The 16978-nt window shown below is 34.2% G+C and overlaps 5 protein-coding genes and 2 pseudogenes across 5 annotated transcripts; 5 read left to right on the forward strand and 2 right to left on the reverse strand.

Moving 5' to 3' along the window:
* On the forward strand, nt 1–372 carry LOC141396291 (histone H3-like). The gene has a single exon (XM_073971670.1). The coding sequence runs from the start codon at nt 1–3 to the stop codon at nt 370–372; it is 372 nt and encodes a 123-aa protein (XP_073827771.1).
* A 2305-nt stretch (nt 373–2677) lies between these two features.
* Nucleotides 2678–3209, forward strand: LOC141396300 (histone H1-like; annotated as a pseudogene).
* A 483-nt stretch (nt 3210–3692) lies between these two features.
* On the reverse strand, nt 3693–4106 carry LOC141396292 (histone H2B-like). Its single transcript, XM_073971671.1, has one exon. The coding sequence runs from the start codon at nt 4065–4067 to the stop codon at nt 3693–3695; it is 375 nt and encodes a 124-aa protein (XP_073827772.1). The 5' UTR covers nt 4068–4106.
* A 216-nt stretch (nt 4107–4322) lies between these two features.
* LOC141396293 (histone H2A-like) lies at nt 4323–4769 on the forward strand. The gene has a single exon (XM_073971672.1). The coding sequence runs from the start codon at nt 4347–4349 to the stop codon at nt 4719–4721; it is 375 nt and encodes a 124-aa protein (XP_073827773.1). The 5' UTR covers nt 4323–4346; the 3' UTR covers nt 4722–4769.
* A 2344-nt stretch (nt 4770–7113) lies between these two features.
* On the forward strand, nt 7114–7549 carry LOC141396294 (histone H2A-like). Its single transcript, XM_073971673.1, has one exon. The coding sequence runs from the start codon at nt 7289–7291 to the stop codon at nt 7499–7501; it is 213 nt and encodes a 70-aa protein (XP_073827774.1). The 5' UTR covers nt 7114–7288; the 3' UTR covers nt 7502–7549.
* Nucleotides 7550–9615: 2066 nt separating this feature from the next.
* LOC141396295 (histone H4-like) lies at nt 9616–9927 on the reverse strand (annotated as a pseudogene).
* A 4676-nt stretch (nt 9928–14603) lies between these two features.
* LOC141396296 (histone H3-like) lies at nt 14604–14933 on the forward strand. The gene has a single exon (XM_073971674.1). The coding sequence runs from the start codon at nt 14604–14606 to the stop codon at nt 14931–14933; it is 330 nt and encodes a 109-aa protein (XP_073827775.1).
* Nucleotides 14934–16978: the final 2045 nt, after the last annotated feature.

Here is a 16978-nt window from a genome sequence, read left to right on the forward strand (position 1 = left end):
ATGGCTCGTACTAAGCAAACTGCCCGTAAAACGACTGGTGGAAAGGCTCCTCGTAAGCAATTGGCCACTAAAGCCGCTCGTAAGAGCGCACCAGCCACCGGCGGCGTCAAGAAGCCTCATCGTTTCCGTCCTGGTACTGTTGCCTTGCGTGAAATCCGTCGTTACCAGAAGAGTACTGAATTGTTGATCCGCAAATTGCCTTTCCAACGTTTGGTTCGTGAAATTGCTCAAGATTTCAAAACTGATTTGCGTTTCCAGAGCTCTGCTGTTATGGCATTGCAAGAAGCCAGTGAAGCATACTTGGTCGGCCTTTTCGAAGATACTAACTTGTGCGCCATCCACGCTAAACGTGTCACCATCATGCCCAATTGAATGGCCAGACGTATCCGTGGAGAACGTGCTTAAATTCTTGACGTTTTAAAAACACATTTTTTACAACAAAACAATCGGTCCTTTTCAGGACCACAAAAAATTTATAAAAAAGAGATTATTTTTTCATCAAACTATTTATCATTTTTAAAATTTAAAATAAATATTTTTCTTTGTGTTTGTTTCTTTTTTTAGATTTATTTTAGGAATACTTAAAAATTATCTAGTATGAGTCATATTTAACGGCGTCAGTAAAATTTTCCCATTAAAAGACACATTTTATTCTTCTTCTTGAAAAAATATAATATTACAATTTTCCCTTCCAAAGATACAGTTTGTTCTGCTTATTTAAAAAAATTATTGAAGTTTGCTTCTATAGGTCATTTTTGACGGCGTCAGTAAAATTTTTCCATTAAAAGAGAAATGTTGTTCTTCTTCTTCTTAAAAAATATAATATTATATTTTTCTCTAAAAAGACACCTTTTATTCTTCTTGAACAAATTTATTGAAATTTTCTTCTGTATGCCATTTTTTGACGGCGTCAGTGAAATTTTTCTATTAAAAGAGAAATGTTGTTCTTCTTTTTCTTAAAAAAAATATAATATTGTATTTTTCTCTAAAAAGACACATTTTATTCTTCTTGAACAAATTTATTGAAATTTTCTTCTGTATGTCATTTGTTGACGGCGTCAGTAAAATTTTCCTATTGAAAAGCACATTTTTGTTCTTCTTCTTTGTTATCTATGTGTGTTTTTTGATGGCGTCAGAAATATTTTACTTTTAAAATATATGTACATTTATTCTTCTTCTTTCTTTTCTATTGGTCTTTTTGACGGCGTCCATATTAATTTCTTCTTAAAAGACAATGTTTTTTCTTTTTCTTCTTATTTTCTTCATAACAAATATTTGTTCTATTGAATTTCTTTTTGTGTGTATACTAATGTCCGCGAGGCATATGTTCAATAAATTTGGCGCGAAATGTTCTCTGCAATAATGCTCTCACCATTTCTCACTCAATATGGTTGAAAAATTTTGGCGGAAAATGCTCTTTGTTTTGTTTTATTTTTTCTTTTCAGATAAAGATGTATGAAATATGCAATTTTTTTTTTCAGCTATATTTTTAATTTAGTAAAATTTTAGGATAATTTTGTAAAATTATTATTTTTTAAAAATATTTATCAAAAATTGTTTCACATAGAGTGGCGAATATTTCTTGGCCTTTTGAAAGGCGTAATACTAAATTTTAGAAAAACATTTTCTTTTAAAAAATGTATAAATCTTGTATTATTTTTACTAAATTGTCATAGAGAAGGGATTTATTTATTTAATTATATTCATTTTTGCAAAAAACATCAAAATTATAAACGAAATCTGGAAAAAAGTACGTGTGAAAAACTTCAGTAATTCTATATGACTTTTTCCTTGATATGTACTAGTAAAAAAGGAATTATTTTTGGAGAATATTTTTTGCAAAAATTGGTGAAATTTTTACTAAATTTTAACGAAAATGTCCTCATATTTTATTAAAAATTAATTTTTGGCGATTTTCATTGAATTTAGCAAAAATATTTCAATTTTCAAAAATATTACCTTTGACAGTGAATTTTTGTCCATAGGTGGTATACGGTAATGGGAAGATTTTTTTAACTTTTTCAAACAAATAACTACTTTTTATGAATAATATTATAATTTGGTGTAAATATACAGATTCTGAAATTTTTTTTAAGAAATTTTTATAAAACTTAATTAGATTTGAGCTTTTAAATTTCTTTGAAGAAAAACTTTTCTTCATTGAAAATATGTCAACAAGAGGATTTCTGCCGTCTTGGATCACACAAAGATTTTGAATTTTTTTCACAGTGAAAATGTAAAAATTTTCAATATTTTAATTTTATCCTAAAGTAAACCTATCAAGCCCTATTCTCAAATAGAATTTGGAAAATATTTTTCGAAAAAATTTATAATTTTTTCAAATTTAGTTACAAATTTGTGATTAAATTTTTACAATCTGTGAAGTTAAACGCTTATAACTTTTAAACGGATAAAGGAAATTACACCAATTCTTCGTTTAAATATGGCCTGATATCTATACAAGAAATGTGTAAAATATCTTTTATAAAAATATTCAAAGATTCTTCAGAAAAATTAAATTTCTACGAAAACTTTTGTAAAAAATTAAACACGCTTCCACACAATATTTCGAAAAATATAGCTATTGACTACTATTGACTACTATCCACTTCTCATCTTTTCAATGTACCTACCATTTTTAAAAATTGCCAATAACAATTTAATAGTACACATAAATTTGTGAGTGTATTTGTGTTACAGTGAAATATAAACATAAAAGTGAATAATCATGTCTGACGCCGCCGTTGTTGAAGCCACCGCCTCCCCAGTTGCCGCTGTTGAGAAAAAGGCACCAAAGAAGGCCGCAGCCAAAGCAAAGAAACCATCAGCTGCCCCTACTCATCCATCAACCCAACAAATGGTTGACGGCGCCATCAAAACATTGAAGGAACGTGGTGGTTCATCATTGCCTGCCATCAAGAAATATTTGGCCAGCACCTACAAGGTTGATGCCCAAAAATTGGCTCCTTTCATCAAGAAATAGTTGAAGAGCGCTGTTGCCAGTGGAAAACTCATCCAAACTAAAGGTAAGGGAGCTTCTGGTTCTTTCAAATTGTCCGCCTCGGCTTCCAAGGAACCCAAAGCAAAGACTGCTGAAAAGAAAAAGAAGGCCCCAGCTGCTGAGAAGAAGAAGAAGGCTGCCCCTAAAAAGGCCGCCGGTGACCGCTGCCAAGAAGCCATCTGCCAAGAAAGTCGCCGCCAAGAAGTAATTTTTCCCAGAAAGATTACTTGTTGACAACATTTTTCGATATTCGAAAGCATAATATCTAACAGCCCTTTTCAGGGCTACAAATTAAATTCAAAAAGAGAAAATATTTACTTCAAACTATTTATTATTGCTACTATTTATTGTTTTATTACCTAAATAAACAAAAAACTACACACGTGTCTGATTTTAGGAAAAATATTACCCTCACTAATTACTTTTCCTATTAGGTAATTAACAGTGAGCCTGTTTTATTGTTGGCATTCCACAAAATAACACCACAAACGGATTAAAAATTTAGTCCGGGTCATAAAATAAATGTGACTAATTTTTGTTTGTCTAATTATGGTCATTTTCATCTAATTTCATATTTTTGGAATTTTTCATTTAATCTTCAAAAATGATAATTTTTTCTCTTGTTTTTTGTGGCCCTGAAAAGAGCCTTTTACGGTTGAATTTCGACGAATTGATGAAAAAATCAAGGCATTTACTTGGAGCTGGTGTATTTAGTAACAGCCTTGGTACCTTCAGAGACAGCGTGCTTAGCCAATCGACCGGGAAACAATAGACGGACAGCAGTTTGGATTTCCCGACTGGTGATGGTAGAGCGCTTGTTGTAGTGGGCCAAACGAGAGGCTTCGGCGGCAATACGTTCGAAGATGTCATTCACGAAACTGTTCATGATGCTCATGGCCTTTGACAAAATACCAGTATCAGGAAGGACTTGCTTCAGCACTTTGTAAATGTAGATATCGTAACTCTCCTTACGCTTGGTACGTCTCTTCGATGTATCGCCCTTGTTGATGTTCTTTTGGGCTTTGCCGGCCTTCTTTGCTGCTTTACCACTGGTTTTTGGAGGCATTTTTCACTTTTAATTTTTTGCATCACATAAACACTTTTAACACTGTTCACAAATGATGAACCTACGGCGCCAAACAAGAATATTTCAAGCATTAAACGCTCATATTTTCCAGGTAGTCACAGTTTCTATGTGGAATAGTGGCCAAACAACCCCAGTTTTCAATGTGTGTGTATTAAATGAGCGAGAGAAAAGTATAAATAGCAGAGTAGGCAATTGAATTTTTATCATTCTGTGTTTTTTCAGTGCTAAGTGAAGTGTTCAAAAAAATATTAAGTGAAAATGTCTGGTCGTGGTAAAGTTGGCAAAGTTAAGGGAAAGGCAAAGTCCCGTTCAAATCGTGCTGGTCTTCAATTCCCCGTCGGTCGTATTCAGCGTTTGTTGCGCAAAGGCAACTATGCTGAACGTGTTGGGGCCGGTGCTCCAGTATATTTAGCCGCCGTCATGGAATATTTGGCTGCTGAAATCTTGGAATTGGCTGGTAATGCTGCCCGTGACAACAAGAAGACTCGTATCATTCCCCGTCACTTGCAATTGGCCATCCGCAACGACGAAGAATTGAACAAATTGCTGTCCGGCGTCACTATTGCTCAAGGTGGTGTATTGCCAAACATCCAAGCTGTTCTCTTGCCCAAGAAGACCGAAAAGAAAGCCTAAATTATCTCGAAAGGTATTATGGAACAAATACAGACCATCGTATAAGAAGAAGAATCCATACAAAATTCAACCAATCCGTCCTTTTCAGGACGACAAAAAATATTTAAAAAGAGAAAAAATCTATTCAAACAATTAATTTTCATTATTTACATTTTGTAGGGAAAAAATAAAAATGACCAAAAATTTTATATTTACATTTTATATGAAAAAAATTAAAATGCCCAAAAAAGATATTTTTCTTCATCGACGATAACCCTTGATTATTTTGCAAATGACATTTTTTCTTTCATATTTCCTTAGAAAATATGTTCGTTTGTTGTAACTGTTTTTCATTTCTACCCCCTCAGCAGAATTGTGTTTGTTTTATGTCGCTTTAGTTTTTCACAGGAATAGCGAGACAGATAGAGAGAGTAAGAAAGAGCGAAAAAGAGATCATTCGTCTCATCGATGATGTTCGCGCCAATATTCGTTCATCGATGTTCCCGCCAATGTTCGTTCATCGTATATTGACTATGTCTGTTATGACTGTGTCTGTGTGTGTGGTGTTGTGTGTTCGTTAGTTAGACTAACCAAATGCCTTTACTTACGTTGATGATGATGATGATGATTGTTGATGTTGTTGTAGTGGCTGTTAGTAAATTATTCAGAAAAAGTCTTCTGCCGCCGCGAATTTCGAGGAGAAAAAAAGTAGCTGTATTTGGAAAGGAAAAAATGCAGAAATGTGTGATTTTGGTGATGTTGTCAAAGCATAGAGTTAGTAATAGAGTGATGACAATATGAAGTGTGCACGGAAAAAATTTTATGTTCAAAGGGAAAAAAGTAGAGTTGTGGAAATAAATTGAGGATCATGTTAGAAAATAACAAAAATACATAAAATAGAAGAAAATTATGTGATTTTTGTGGACATTTTGGAAAAAATAAGTTAATTTTAGTAAACCATAAGAAGAAGAAGAAGAAAAATGTTTCAATAATTTCAACATAAAGTAAAATAAATGTAGAAATTTTTGTGATTTTTGAGACATTTAAGAAAAAAATAAATTATTTTTAGCCAAAGATAAGAAGATGAAGAAGAAGAAAATATTTCAATAACTTGAACATAAAGTAAAAGAAATTGAGAACATTATGTGATTTTTTTTTGGTCGTTTAAGAATTTGCGAGTTAGTAAAACATAAGAAGAAGAAGAAAATTCTCAATAATTTCAACATAAAGTGAGAAAAATTGAGAAAATTATGTGATTTTTTGGAGTATTTTGTGACTTTTTAATAAATAAGTAAAAGATGAAATATTTCTATGTGAGTTCATGAAATATAAGAAGAAGAAGAATTCTTCATAAGCAAATTTTTGAAAAAGAAATGTTTTAAATATAATTTTAAGAAAAATAGCAGTAAATATTAACAAAATTTAAACTAATTTAATGAAATTCTAAGAAAAGGAAATTTTCATTATACATTTAAAAAATTTTATAACAATTTTTAATAATTTCATCACAAAAATTTTGACTTGAAGGAAAAAATAAGTACATAACATCACAGTCAAAGATATTGTTGGCTTGGCATAGCATTGATGTGCGTTAGTTATATGAACAAACACACGCACACACAGACCGACGCTAGCGTATACACACATCAAGCAAGCAGCTACCCTAACAATGAGAGTTGCCGGTAGAACATGTATTGGTGGAAATAAAGGAACATTTTTGTGTATTACGAAAAAGGATTGATCAGAGTTGCCGACGGTAAAACATTTTTGAAGGCAAAAATGGAAAATTATTTGATGATGAAAAAAAATGTATGAAAATAAAATTAAATGGTCGGAGTTGCCGACGGCATTTATTTTTGAAGGCAAAAGGGAATATTATTTGAAAAAAATTATAAAATGTGGAAATTGAAAGAAAAAATAAAATGCACTGAAAAAGTAATATGAAAGAAAATATTTTATGGCTTAGTTTTATTTTTCATATATTAAGGTAAGTTTTATTTTTGGTATATTTTATTTATATTTTTTATGTTTTTGTAATTTTCAACAAGAAAATATCTCTCTTTAAATATTTTTTGTGGTCCTGAAAAGGACCGATTGTTTTGTTGTAAAAGAAAAAATCTCCGAATACCACTGGTTTTAGGAGGCATTTTTCACTTTTAATTTTTTGAATCACACAAACACTTTTAACACTGTTCACAAATGATGAACCTACGGCATCAAACAAGAATATTTCAAGCATTAAACGCTCATATTTTCCAGGTAGTCACAGTTTCTATGTGGAATAGTGGCCAAACAACCCCAGTTTTCGATGTGTGTGTATTAAATGAGCGAGAGAAAAGTATAAATAGCAGAGTAGGCAATTGAATTTTTATCATTCTGTGTTTTTTCAGTGCTAAGTGAAGTGTTCAAAAAAATATTAAGTGAAAATGTCTGGTCGTGGTAAAGGTGGCAAAGTTAAGGGAAAGGCAAAGTCCCGTTCAAATCGTGCTGGTCTTCAATTCCCCGTCGGTCGTATTCAGCGTTTGTAGCGCAAAGGCAACTATGCTGAACGTGTTGGGGCCGGTGCTCCAGTATATTGAGCCGCCGTCATGGAATATTTGGCTGCTGAAGTCTTGGAATTGGCTGGTAATGCTGCCCGTGACAACAAGAAGACTCGTATCATTCCCCGTCACTTGCAATTGGCCATCCGCAACGACGAAGAATTGAACAAATTGCTGTCCGGCGTCACTATTGCTCAAGGTGGTGTATTGCCAAACATCCAAGCTGTTCTCTTGCCCAAGAAGACCGAAAAGAAAGCCTAAATTATCTCGAAAGGTATTATGGAACAAATACAGACCATCGTATAAGAAGAAGAATCCATACAAAATTCAACCAATCCGTGCTTTTCAGGACGACAAAAAATATTTAAAAAGAGAAAAAATCTATTCAAACAATTAATTTTCATTATTTACATTTTGTAGGGAAAAAATAAAAATGACCAAAAATTTTATATTTACATTTTATAGGAAAAAAATTAAAATGCCCAAAAAAGATATTTTTCTTCATCGACGACAACCCTTGATTATTTTGCAAATGAAATTTTTTCTTTCATATTTCCTTAGAAAATATGTTCGTTTGTTGTAACTGTTTTTCATTTCTACCCCCTCAGCAGAGGGTTTTTCACAGGAATAGCGCTTTAGTTTTTCACAGGAATAGCGAGACAGATAGAGAGAGAGAGTAAGAAAGAGCGAAAAAGAGATCATTCGTCTCATCGATGATGTTCGCGCCAATATTCGTTCATCGATGTTCCCGCCAATGTTCGTTCATCGTATATTGACTATGTCTGTTATGACTGTGTCTGTGTGTGTGGTGTTGTGTGTTCGTTAGTTAGACTAACCAAATGCCTTTACTTACGTTGATGATGATGATGATGATTGTTGATGTTGTTGTAGTGGCTGTTAGTAAATTATTCAGAAAAAGTCTTCTGCCGCCGCGAATTTCGAGGAGAAAAAAAGTAGCTGTATTTGGAAAGGAAAAAATGCAGAAATGTGTGATTTTGGTGATGTTGTCAAAGCATAGAGTTAGTAATAGAGTGATGACAATATGAAGTGTGCACGGAAAAAATTTTATGTTCAAAGGGAAAAAAGTAGAGTTGTGGAAATAAATTGAGGATCATGTTAGAAAATAACAAAAATACATAAAATAGAAGAAAATTATGTGATTTTTGTGGACATTTTGGAAAAAATAAGTTAATTTTAGTAAACCATAAGAAGAAGAAGAAGAAGAAAAATGTTTCAATAATTTCAACAAGTAAAATAAATGTAGAAATTTTTGTGATTTTTGAGACATTTAAGAAAAAAATAAATTATTTTTAGCGAAAGATAAGAAGATGAAGAAGAAGAAAATATTTCAATAACTTGAACATAAAGTAAAAGAAATTGAGAACATTATGTGATTTTTTTGGTCGTTTAAGAATTTGCGAGTTAGTGAAACATAAGAAGAAGAAGAAGAAAATTCTCAATAATTTCAACATAAAGTGAGAAAAATTGAGAAAATTATGTGATTTTTTGGAGTATTATGTGACTTTTTAATAAATAAGTAAAAGATGAAATATTTCTATGTGAGTTCATGAATATAAGAAGAAGAAGAATTCTTCATAAGCAAATTTTTGAAAAAGAAATGTTTTAAATATAATTTTAAGAAAAATATCAGTAAATATTTACAAAATTTAAACTAATTTAATGAAATTCTAAGAAAAAGAAATTTTCATTATACATTTAAAAAATTTTATAACAATTTTTAATAATTTCATCACAAAAATTTTTACTTGAAGGAAAAAATAAGTACATAACATCACAGTCAAAGATATTGTTGGCTTGGCATAGCATTGATGTGCGTTAGTTATATGAACAAACACACGCACACACAGACCGACGCTAGCGTATACACACATCAAGCAAGCAGCTACCCTAACAATGAGAGTTGCCGGTAGAACATGTATTGGTGGAAATAAAGGAACATTTTTGTGTATTACGAAAAAGGATTGATCAGAGTTGCATTTTTGAATGCAAAATTGGAAAATTATTTTATGATGGAAAAAAATTTATGAAAATAAAATTAAATGGTCAGAGTTGCCGACGGCATTTATTTTTGAAGGCAAAAGGGAATATTATTTGAAAAAAATTATGAAATGTGGAAATTGAAAGAAAAAATAAAATGCACTGAAAAAGTAATATGAAAGAAAATATTTTATGGCTTAGTTTTATTTTTCATATATTAAGGTAAGTTTTATTTTTGGTATATTTTATTTATATTTTTTATGTTTTTGTAATTTTCAACAAGAAAATATCTCTCTTTAAATATTTTTTGTGGTCCTGAAAAGGACCGATTGTTTTGTTGTAAAAGAAAAAATCTCCAAATAGCATCAAGAAATTATTTAACCGCCGAAACCGTACAAAGTACGACCTTGTCTCTTAAAAGCATAGACGACATCCATAGCAGTGACGGTTTTACGCTTAGCATGTTCGGTGTATGTGACGGCGTCACGAATAACGTTTTCCAAAAACACCTTTAGAACACTACGGGTTTCTTCGTAGATGAGGCAAGAGATACGTTTTACACCACCACGGCGAGCCAAACGTCTAATAGCTGGCTTGGTAATGCCTTAGATATTATCACGTAACACTTTACGGTGACGTTTAGCGCCACCTTTTCCCAAGCCTTTGCCACCTTTACCACGACAAGTCATTTTTTCATCATTTTCATTTCATTTTGCCAATGGGCATATTTATTTGGGATATGTTCTTACGAGCTAACAGATATGCCTTACTGTACTATTTCTACTACAGTATGTAGTGCTGTGAGTTATTCACAGCAGCTATCATAAGGAAAAAACTAAGTATATGAATTCAATTCATGTAAGCCCCAAAAAATCCAAAAATAAAAAATGGGCGAAAAGTATCTTAACACTACTACTTAAAACTAACCACTACAAACTACTATTTACAATATTTACAAGTTATTTATTGTGTATTATTATACACTAATTTTGTATATCAAGCGTGTCATATCTACGGTGGTAGAACCTCTGTTCTCCATCGACATACAGCAAGCCCTCTTCCGACAATCTTATTAAAGCACCTGGGGGTAGATGCCAACATTCTCGAAGACCATTTACGTCAAGATTGCATCGCAGGGCATCCTCAACCAGCCTGTTATCAATGTAAATACATTTATTTAAAAATTCAAGAGCACTTGTGACAAGTACCCTATCTATTCTCTCATCATTCACCCGCTCGTATATGGCTCTGTTTGAGTGTCTTCTAACACTCCCATCCCGATTGGTCAGCAGGCCTAAGCATGACGCAAGAACTTTTCGCTCCCATCTCCTGAGCCTTTCCATCTGGCTTGAAGATATGTTAAACCAGACAGGAAAGGCATAGGATATTACTGGTCTGATTATCTGTCGGTAAATCAAAAGTTTTACATCCTGGGATAGACCACCCCTCATCTTCATCAGCCCATGGTAGCTGAAGAAAATTTGCTTTGCTCTGGACAGTATAAAATCTACGTGCCTGTTAAAGTCAAGTTTCCAATTGAAAATGACCCCCAAGTACTTTATACTGTCCTTTACCTCCACGATGTTTAGCCCAATTTGGATAATTGGTCTATAATACCAGAAGTTAGGTAACATGTGTTCAACTTTGCCCCTAATTAATATTGCAGAGCACTTGTCTCCATTGAGTTTTAGCCCCCACAAGGTAAAATACCTGTCCAGGATGGCAAGATAGTCGTTTAAAAGTGCCTCAATTGCGCGGACCCTAGGTCCTGATATCGCAACTAGCACATCATCTGCGTAGGACAATACCAGCCCCCCCTGTGGGGGGTTGGCATGTCGCTAACGTAGATGTTATATAGCATCGGGCCCAAAAGTGAGCCCTGAGGTACTCCCATAAAAACAGCTCTACGGCTAGACAGCTGTTCACCTACCTTTACTCTATAATATAGGCCAGCTAAGAAGCTACCTACAAGTCTGCAGGTTTGCCTGCCAAAGCCGAATTGGATCAACTTATACATTAACCCTTGATGCCAAACGGAATCAAAGGGCTTTGTAAAATCAAGACCGACTGCAATCGTGCCTTCCCGTTTGTTAAGGCCCTCAGCCACATAAAAGGAGAAGGTAGTGAGGGCATGGACAGTGGCAAGACCTGTCCTGAACCCAAATTGATTGTCCTTCAATACCCTCTTGTCTTCAACTAATTTCTTCATTCTGTCCAAAATGAAGGATTCGAAAAGTTTTCCGAATGCTGACAGAATTGAAATGGGACGGTAGCTACCACATTGGTTAGAAGGAGAACCCCTCTTATAAATGGGGACTAACATAGCCTCTTTCCATGCTAGTGGAAAGTACCCTTGTTTGGGGACAGACGTATCAATCGCCTGCTGAAACAACCCAGACAAACCATGAACACATCTGTCAATTTCATCTACAGTAACATTCCGATCTGTAGGCAATTCATAACTATCAAGGCCAACCCTTATTTGGCGCATGAAACTTCTGATGTTCATTCTGTCAAAGTTGAGATAAGTTTCCCTTTCTTGTCTCGCTGTCTCACCCATTTGTACCAGAATTTGGACCGCTCTATGGTCCGACTCAAAGTCAAATGCGGTAGATGTATTACTATCTCCAACCACAGGTAGACCTGGTGAGCGAATAAAAATATCTATGAATGCATGTGAACCAGAGGTCACATTCGGCCTAGACGGAATATCAGGACCTATTACTGTAAATTCAGGACAATTACGTAGTAAATCACCCCACCCACGAGTCATGCTTAGCATTTAAGTCTGCGCATATAAGAACGTCTCCAATGTCATATAAGGCAACAATTTGATTCAGGCCCTGAACCCGAAGAGTATCCTGTGGGCGAAGGTACGCAGAGACGAAGACAACAGAGGAGCCATCATCTCCCCACACCCTCACCGCACAGGATTCAATTAGTCCTGAGGAGATAGGTATCCGGTTACATCGGAAACCCCCTTAATTGCAATCGCAGTACCTCCCCCGCGTTGCCCATCCCTAAATTGAAGAAAAATTTTATATCCTTCTATGTTGAAATTATGGCAAGGGCTCAGCTTAAGCTCGGCTATAAGGAGCACATCTGGTCTTCTTTGGTCAATCAGTAATTTTAGGTAGTGCCTCTTAGAAAGAGACACTAGGGAATTAACATTTAAAAATATTATTTTAAAGGTCAACATTGCTCGCTACGAAGAGGAGCCAGGCAGACAAGGCGGCGTCAATACTTGAAGATGATTTGATTTGTTGGAATATAGGACCGAAAGTCCTGGCTTTTTCACATTTTTGACTGAAGTCATTTCCAAAATATTGGATAATGTCTTGTGAATTTGTTGCACCCCTATTTTGAGTGGGATGTGCATTGGGACGGGAGCACTTCTTGTTGGAACCGGAGGTGAAACACTATAAGTGCGAGCACCCGATGCAGCGGCATAAGAAATGCCGGAGGGAATTGCTGCTAAACGCATGGAGCGTTCCTCAGCCTTAGCCTTATTTTCTGCCTTGATATTAGCCTTGCGTGTTAATATTGCCGTACGGATTGGGCAATCACGGGCACAGGCAGGATGTCCCTCCTTGCCACAGTTAATGCAGGAAGGTGGGCGTGCAACTTTTTTAATGATTTCTCCTGAATCAGGGTGTTGATTTTCTAGAAAAGTTTTCTGCCCTTTGGTGGGGGACAGAGCATTTATTTTCGCCTTGACTCTCGAGGCATCGAACACATCGAGATGGCATATGACAATTGGGGGCAATATGCCCAAATCGTTGGCAATTAAAACATTGCATAATGTCACGTCCGCGGTCTTTACGAATCGTGACATTCGAGTCGCCTATTTCTTTAAGACGGTATATCCCTAAGATGTCCGAACTCTTGGTTACCCGCAAGAGCCATAGCCGGTAAGATACGATGGTTAATCCAACGATTTTGACATTAAGTCCGGATTTGTTTTCTAAAAGATCGAAAACATTGTCCCGAGGATAATCATCCGAAAGTCCCTGAATGACCAGCATATGGGGCCGCTGTTCTTTGGGGGTATGCGTGTGGTATTTATAACCACGCTCAGTCAAAATCTGCTTAGCAGTTTCAAATATTTTAAGTCCTTTTGTTTTTAAAGACAGAACCGATTTACGTACGAAAGAAATGGAGAACTCACCTTTTCTAAAATATTGGTTGAGAATGCCCGAGAGCTCATTAGCACCTAAGCCATAGACTGTAATTACTGGGTATAGCGCCTTTGGAAGTATCCTTCTTCTTCTTCTTGTCCGTCGCCGGCAGTGCGACATTGGACCTTTCCTCCGCCATACCGAGGTTTTCGGCTACCTCAGCAATCATCGTATTAATATTGCTGGTGCTTGGTGCATTTGCAGGTAATAAAATGCCATGTAGTTTCAGAGCTTCCTTGACAGGTGCCAGCTCGGCCAAACTCTCCTTTTCACGCTCTAGTCGGTTAATAAGTGAAGCCTGTTGGCGTACAGTAGCTTCAAGTCGAATGTTTTGATATGTTGAGTCTCCAACATTACAATGGCAACGTTTTTTTCGTTGTTGCCGCATATCATCAGAGGCCGCAGATTGGCCTCCATCGCTCGTCGCATCATCTGATGTAAACTCATCAATAGATTTTGGTAGATCTGACATTTTATTGCGTGCAGAAATACCGCCAAAAGTTTTGACGCCGGCAGAATTTTTGTCACCGGCATTGAAGTGTCAAATTTTGTATTTTTGCCTGACATGTTGTTGTTAGCAGCATTTAAAAATTTTTCGTTCTTGCCGCCGTCAAAAATTTTCGGCACTGGCACTGTGGTATTGGTGGTGCTTGATGTTACCGCCAACGATGTTGCTGTTTGATTACTTATTTCTGCCATGTTCTTATGAGCAGCAAACATCACTTTAACATTTTCGCCGCCGTCAAAATTATCAGGCATCGGCTCAGGTGTGCTGACGGGGTTGACAGTTTTCCCGCCAGCGGTGTTAAATGGTTGAAAATCAACCACCACTCGTTTCTCGTTCTTATCCACTATCAGCCAAATTATTCAATTTTGCTGCCTACTATGCGGTTCTCGCTTCTCACACGTAACCACAAGTAAATTTTAAGTTTTTACGCTTTCAGCGGCTTCTATTTATACAAAAATTGGCCTGTTTGACTAACCAAGAGTCTTAATGGAATACACATGTATTTGTGTATGTGTTAGTACACATTTTAGGCGCGCACAGCTGTCTTTACTGGTTTACCAACCCCTAATCATAGCCGCCTCTTCGAAATTTTCTATAAATACCGCTATATGGACGGAGGCTCAGTTATTACAGTGTTTGTGTGCATACCTCAGTGAAGTAAAAAAAACTAAAGTGAAAAATGGCTCGTACTAAGCAAACTGCCCGTAAATCGACTGGTGGAAAGGCTTCTCGTAAGCAATTGGCCACTAAAGCCGCTCGTAAGAGCGCACCAGCCACCGGCGGCGTCCGCAAATTGCCTTTCCAACATTTGGTTCGTGAAATTGCTCAAGATTTCAAAACTGATTTGCGTTTCCAGAGCTCTGCTGTTATGGCCTTGCAAGAAGCCAGTGAAGCATACTTGGTCGGTCTTTTCGAAGATACTAACTTGTGCGAAATCCACGCTAAACGTGTCACCATCATGCCTAATGATATTCAATTGGCCAGACGTATCCGTGGAGAACGTGCTTAAATTCTTGACGTTTTAAAAACACATTTTTTACAACAAAACAATCGGTCCTTTTCAGGACCACAAAAAATTTATAAAAAAGATATTATTTTTCCATCAAACTATTTATCCTTTTTTAAATTTTAAATAAATATTTTTCTTTGCGTTTGTTTCTTTTTTTAGATTTATTTTAGGAATACTTAAAAATTTACTAGTATGAGACATATTTAACGGCGTCAGTAAAATTTTCCCATTAAAAGACACATTTTATTCTTCTTCTTGAAAAAATATAATATTACAATTTTCCCCTTCAAAGACACAGTTTGTTCTGCTTATTTAAAAAAAAATTATTGAAGTTTGCTTCTATAGGTCATTTTTGACGGCGTCAGTAAAATTTTTCCATTAAAAGAGAAATGTTGTTGTTCTTCTTCTTCTTCTTAAAAAAAATATAATATTATATTTTTCTCTAAAAAGACACATTTTATTCTTCTTGAACAAATTTATTGAAATTTTCTTCAGTACGCCATTTTTTGACGGCGTCAGTAAAATTTTTCCACTAAAAGAGAAATGTTGTTCTTCTTTTTCTTGAGAAAATATAATATTGTATTTTTCTCTAAAAAGACACATTTTATTCTTCTTGAACAAATTTATTGAAATTTTCTTCTGTATGTCATTTGTTGACGGCGTCAGTAAATTTTCCTATTGAAATGCACATTTTTGTTGTTCTTCTTCTTTGTTATCTATGTGTGTTTCTTGATGGCGTCAGTAATATTTTCCTATTAAAATATATGTACATTTATTCTTCTTCTTTCTTTTCTATTGGTCTTTTTGACGGCGTCCATATTAATTTCTTCTTTAAAGACAATGTTTTTTCTTCTTCTTCTTATTTTCTTCATAACAAATATTTGTTCTATTGAATTTCTTTTTGTGTGTATACTAATGTCCGCGAGTCATATGTTCAATAAATTTGGAGCGAAATGTTCTCTGCAATAATGCTCTCACTATTTCTCACTCAACATGGTTGAAAAATTTTGCGGAAAATGCTCTCTGTTTTGTTTTATTTTTTCTTTTCAGATAAAGATGTATGAAATACGCAATTTTTTCTTTTCAGCTATATTTTTAATTTAGTAAAATTTTAGGATAATTTTGTAAAATTATTATTTTTTAAAAATATTTATCAAAAATTGTCTCACATAGAGTGGCGAATATTTCTTGGCCATTTGAAAGGCGTAATACTAAATTTTAGAAAAACATTTACTTTTAAAAAATTTTTAAATCTTGTATTATTTTTACTAAATTGTCATAGAGAAGCGATTTATTTATTTTATATTAATTTTTGCAAAAAGCATCAAAATTATAAACGAAATCTGGAAAAAGTACGTGTGAAAAACTTCAGTAATTCTATATGACTTTTTCCTTGATATGTACTAGTAAATGAGGAATTATTTTTGGAGAATATTTTTTGCAAAAATTGGTGAAATTTTTACTAAATTTTAACGAAAATGTCCTCATATTTTATTAAAAATTAATTTTTGGAGCGATTTTCATTGAATTTAGCAAAAATATTTCAATTTTCAAAAATATTACCTTTGACAGTGAATTTTTGTCCATAGGTGGTATACGGTAATGGGAAGATTTTTTTAACTTTTTCAAACAAATAACTACTTTTTATGAATAATGTTATAATTTGGTGTAAATAAACAGATTCTGAAATGTTTTTTTTTTTTTTTTAAGAAATTTTTATAAAACCTAATTAGATTTGAGCTTTTAAATTTCTTTGAAGAAAAACTTTTCTTCATTGAAAATATGTCAACAAGAGGATTTCTGCCGTCTTGGGCCACACAAAGATTTTGAATTTTTTTCACAGTGAAAATGTAAAAATGTTCAATATTTTAATTTTATCCTAAAGTAAACATATCAGGCTTTATTCTCAAATAGAATTTGGAAAATATTTTTCGAAAAAATTTATAATTTTTTCAAATTTAGTTACAAATTTGTGATTACATTTTTACAATCTGTGAAGTTAAACGCTTATAACTTTTAAACGGATAAAGGAAATTACACCAATT

The sequence above is a fragment of the Musca autumnalis genome, unplaced genomic scaffold, assembly GCF_047663935.1.
Source record: "Musca autumnalis isolate F117 unplaced genomic scaffold, ASM4766393v1 scaffold_208, whole genome shotgun sequence".
NCBI lineage: Eukaryota > Metazoa > Arthropoda > Insecta > Diptera > Muscidae > Musca > Musca autumnalis.